Genomic DNA, 5080 nt, shown 5'->3' on the forward strand with positions numbered 1-5080 from the left:
CTCCGAATTCAACGAAACCAAGTTTGTTGGAAAGCTACCGACAAGGGCTAACACATTCTTGATAGAATATCAATAAGAAGAAAATTAGAAAAGTCCCGTGAGAAAATGGCGAGAACCTTTCCTCGAAAAAGACCGGTAAAACCTCCAACACCGAAAACGCGATAGAAGAAGCATATGAAATCCGTTTTCGATGAACTAGAGCTTGTCACGAAGATAACCACAAGCTCTAAAACCTCAAAAGCAAATACAAATAAGAATCAAGAAAGATGATGCAAGGATGCAATGGTTTGAGCTCTCGACGAACGATACAATCAAGCTACTCACTTGAGAGCCCCCCTTGATAGTACAGCTATCGATCCTATAACCCGGTCTCCAAACTACCACCATGAGACCAGAAAAATAGAAAACCTATCAAGAGCAAACCTTTGCCTTGCACATGATCCACTTGAGATAGATGATGCTGATGATCTTGTCCTCCTCAAGATGGACCACCTTTCTTGATTGCGTTGGGTCGATGAAGACTAGATGATTGCTCCCCCATACTCCACTATGGGTGAGCCACTATTCGGCACATCTTCACAAGTCCATTGACACAACAATGGATGACAAGCTTCAAGCACTTGATCTCTTCGTCATGCTCCACTTGAACTTGCAATCTGGATGACGATCACCACTTGATGTCATCCTCTCCATGGGTTGAGTGATATCTTCCTCTTGATCCAAGCCCATGAAAACGTACCTAACCCCACATAGAACTCTCACATACACCATGGGTTAGTACACAAAGCACAATGGACAATGCTTACCATACCATGGGATCACTTGATCCCTCTCGGTACATCTTCTACGCTTTGTGAGTTGATCAACTTGATTCACTCTTGACTTAGTCTTGATCAGCCTTGAATCTTTCCAACTCTCTTCAGTTGGATGATGTCTTGAAGGTAAACATGAATGATTGCACAATCTTCTTCCTCAAGACATGGTTGCAATAAGCTCAACACTCACATGACCAATCTTTGGATAATTCCTTCATAGCACCTTGGTCAACTCATAAACTCCTTGAAACCAACACATGGACTTCAAGAAAAGCCTATGGAAAAATCCTTCAAATATAACTCAAGACAACCATTAGTCCATAGAGATTGTCATTAATTACCAAAACCAAACATGGGGGCACCGCATGTTCTTTCACATGTACTCCCATCCATTTATCCAACAAAGTTTGGCTCTGAATGGCATGTATGTGTAACCCATCCATTTATGACATGCCCAGGAAATAGCATGCACATGATGCCAAAATGGTGGGTCCTTTCATCCTCCTCAATCTATGAATGGTGCACGGTGAGGAGAAGCAACAAACATGCATGTATTATCTGACCACGCAATGCACTCCATATTTTATATTTGTATTTATTCTTTTCTTTAGTTTATGTTCTTTTTTAAATTTATATTGCACTAGTGTGACACTAGTTAAGAAGGTAGGAAAGTTTCCTAGGTTATTTTTGGTCTCAGGCCCCCGCGTCGCCCCCCGCTCGAGCGACTCCCCAACCCTAGCCGCCGCCGGGGCTTAGCCCATCTTCCTCCCCTCCTCCCGCCGCCGCCGATCTAGAAGCGACGACGTTGGCTTCGACGGCGGCGGCGGTCGGCCCTGCCTCGGGCCACGGGCGGCTGCTGCGGCGGCTGGCCTGGATCGGGTGGCGGCGCGATGCGGTATTTGGCGGCATGTCATCTAGCTTTAGATCGGCGGCGGCGTCGAGGGCCTGGTGGACTGCTTGGCGGCACCCATGGCCGATCTATTCTGGCTGATGTAGTCAGTGGTGGTGGTCATCTTCCTCATCGGCGGTGGCCGGCCAGAAGCTTGGTGATCGGATCTCGAGATCCATCATCTAGTCCCGGCTGCGAGTTGGGGAGACATGCTTGCCGGTGAAAACCGAGCCGACGACAGGCGATGGCGGCGTTCTACGTCGTTACCTTGATGAAGTCATCGTCGTGTAACTACTGTCGACCCACTCGTGCTGCTCCGGGGGAAACCCTAGGATCTGGTGTTCCAGATCGGACGATGGCGGCACTGCGGTGTCGTTTCTCTCCTGGGAGCATCGTTTGTGGAGTAGCGCTGGAAGTCAGAGGCAGGAGGTGCAACGGCTTCGTCTTGCACGGAGCTTCGGTGGAGATGGCAAGTCATGCCTGACCGACAGATGCTACGCTCTGTCATGCCTAGTCGGCAGGTGCTACGCACGACAGATCTTCCAAGGACTTCAAGCTGTGTCGGCTGGTGGTACTTGGCAGCATGGCGCTGAGGTGTATCAGTGGCAACCGCGACGTGCTCAGCTGTTTGTGCGCAGGGAGGAGGTGCCGTTGGGCGCCGTGGTGGCGTCGACGATAGCTAGACCGAGCAAGGTTGATGCATCAGTACAGTTCTAAAGATGGAGCGGTGGTAGTTGGCGGCGGCGGCCTCTGAGAGCACGTCGGACCAGTGTGTGCCCCAGACCCGGCAAGTGGCTAGTTTAGGGTCTCAGGTCTTAGATGTTAGGCTTGGCTGCGATGTCTGTTTGGTATTAGGCCGAGGCTATCTGCGCCCCTTCATCAACTGGATAGGTGTAGCGACAGTTTGTTTGCTTAGACGGCGGCTTTAGTCTTACTGTTGTATGACTTTGTAAGGTCTTGTGAGAATCATTAATAAAGTGGCCGTATGCATCGTCCAGATGCAGAGGCCGGGAGTCATCCTCCTTTTCAAAAAAAAAGCAACTAGAATATACCGGAGGCTTAAACTGTGTATTTTGGCATATGTATGTGACATGCGTGCACTCAAATAGTCCTATCAATTCATCAAGCAATGCAACTAAATAAACATTCAGCAAAGCTCACCTGAGTGAACATGATCATCAATTGCACGCGATGCAAAAATTTAACAGGAAACTCACCCGCATGCATGCATGTTCACCTGGACAAGACGGAATACGAAAAAAAAAGTGAATGACCTAAAATGAGAATTCAGTCACTTGTTCAGTAGCCGGTTCCATAATGTTGCAACATAGCCTATCGTACCATTTTGGTGAAAATGCTCCTGCAATGAGGTAATACGAGACAAATATAGATGATGCAGATTTGTGTCGGGTTGTGAGAGGAAGAAGAACCGGCATGAGAAAGACGGAAAGGCGGGACATGGGAAGAACATTGAGGAACGTCCGTTTCATTGAATTTGAAAAACTTTATTTTCATAATATACAAGCTTCCAAGTTCATACTATATATTAGGTACGTAGGCAAATGCATGGTTCCTACGACGATCGAAGCATGTGTTCAATCCATTTTTTTCAAAAAGATTCGAAATCCATATATACATCATACTGTAGCTAGCTGATAAACCAATTAATACTCAATGTTGCATTGACTGATGTAGTACAAGCAGTGTTTATTTTCATATACAAGCTTACAAGTTGGTGCTATTACTATTACATAGGCAAATGGATCCTTTGTACAAGGATCCATGCATGCTTTATTCAAATATAATAAATCTGTACATACGTCGTATTGCAGTGTGCAGCTGCATCGTATTGTATGTAGCTTATACAGTAGATGATAGATCATACTCGATGATGCATGGACTGACTGATGTAGTAGTAGTTCTGGTGTTTAAGAGCTGTCCACGGTCGGATAGTAGGCAACGGTGGCCATGCCGCAGTTTCCGCCGTTCCCGCGCGTGAGGCGCATATAGCCCCCCTCACCCCACCCCGTCCCCCACTGGTTCTTCACCAACCAGTACTCCTGCCCGCCGCCGTCCGCCCCGTACCCCACCACCGTCACGGCGTGGTTCAGGTTCTGCCCGCACGACGAACTACCGACGAACACGCCGCTCTTGTAGTGCTGAAAGTCAGGGTCCGCCTCCACGCCCACGGCCACCGGTTGGCTGGCAGCCAGCTCCCGCAACGCGTCCTCATCGCCGTTCAGGCCCACCCAGCGGGGGGCGCCAACGGAGGCGGCCGAATTTGGCATGACGCTGCGGCACGCGCCCTGCTGGCCGGTATACGCGTAGGCTGCCTCCGGCTGCAGGCCGCCGCTTGCGGCGACGTAACGTAGGGCGGCGATGACGGAGCCACCCTTGCAGGTGCTAGTGTCGCCCGTGCAGTCGAGCACCTGCTGCTCTGACATGGAGATGAGGTTGCCGGTGGCGATCTGTACGAGCCCCTCGGTCGCCGCCACCGCCGCGAACGCCCAGCAACTCCCTACACAGACGCAACGTTGTTTTTACGTACGTGTCAACATTTATTCATTTGCCAACTTTGGCCTGCAGATCCTTACCACATGGGGCTTGGTTCTTGACTTGGGTGACGGCGCCCTGGGCCCTCCAGTCCAAGCTGTCCGGCGTGGACTGGAACTGAGCCTTGGACATGTTCACCGCGGCCACCGGCGTGTCCTCGGGACGGAGCCCGCCCGGCTGGTGACGGTACCCGAGGTGCTTCTCCACGAACTCTTCGTTGGTGAGGTCGGAGAACTGGTTGAGCCCGAGGGTGTACGTCCGGTTGCCCGCCCGGTTGACAGCGTCTACGTGGCGCGCGTTGGCCGCGAACACCTCCTGCCGGTGCAATTTCTCGGCAGCGTCGGTGTACGCGCGCCCGTACTTGGCCATCCACCGCTCGTGCCGGGCGGCCAGCGCGTCCCCTCGCGCTGCGGCAGCGCCGACAAAGGCAGTGGCGGCCACGAGCACGAGCAGAAGCGCAAGCACCGTGCCGTCGAGGCGGCGAGAGCTGTTACTGTGAATCGGCGCCATTTTTCTAGCTAGCTAGCTTGCTTGCTTCTTCTGGCAATGCAATGGTTTACGAGCGAGCTACTTAAGCACGTAGCAACCATGCTGCCCGCGCTTCTATTTATACGCGCGCGCATGGCGAGCAAGACGGGCATACGAGCGGATTCCATACTTTTCGTCGATGGATCCGCGCGCGTTCATACGCCGTAGTCGTACGTACGTATTGACTGGGAGTCCATGGATGTTTGTATCCGACGACGGTGCTTGTTCTCCTCTCTGCGTATCTTCTTCTTCTTCTTCTTCTTCTCCAAAAAAAAATTCTTGTTTCCCCGATGGT

At 51.1% G+C, this 5080-nt stretch overlaps 1 protein-coding gene across 1 annotated transcript; it reads right to left on the minus strand.

Moving 5' to 3' along the window:
- Window positions 1-2254: 2254 nt before the first annotated feature.
- Window positions 2255-4841, minus strand: LOC141041755 (fruit bromelain-like). Its single transcript, XM_073508955.1, has 2 exons — window positions 4299-4841; window positions 2255-4222 (listed from the first exon to the last, which is right to left on the minus strand). The coding sequence occupies exons 1-2, from the start codon at window positions 4765-4767 to the stop codon at window positions 3633-3635; spliced, it is 1059 nt and encodes a 352-aa protein (XP_073365056.1). The 5' UTR covers window positions 4768-4841; the 3' UTR covers window positions 2255-3632.
- Between the last annotated feature and the right edge of the window lie 239 nt (window positions 4842-5080).

This window comes from Aegilops tauschii, chromosome 2 (genome assembly GCF_002575655.3).
Source record: "Aegilops tauschii subsp. strangulata cultivar AL8/78 chromosome 2, Aet v6.0, whole genome shotgun sequence".
NCBI classification, from domain to species: domain Eukaryota; kingdom Viridiplantae; phylum Streptophyta; class Magnoliopsida; order Poales; family Poaceae; genus Aegilops; species Aegilops tauschii.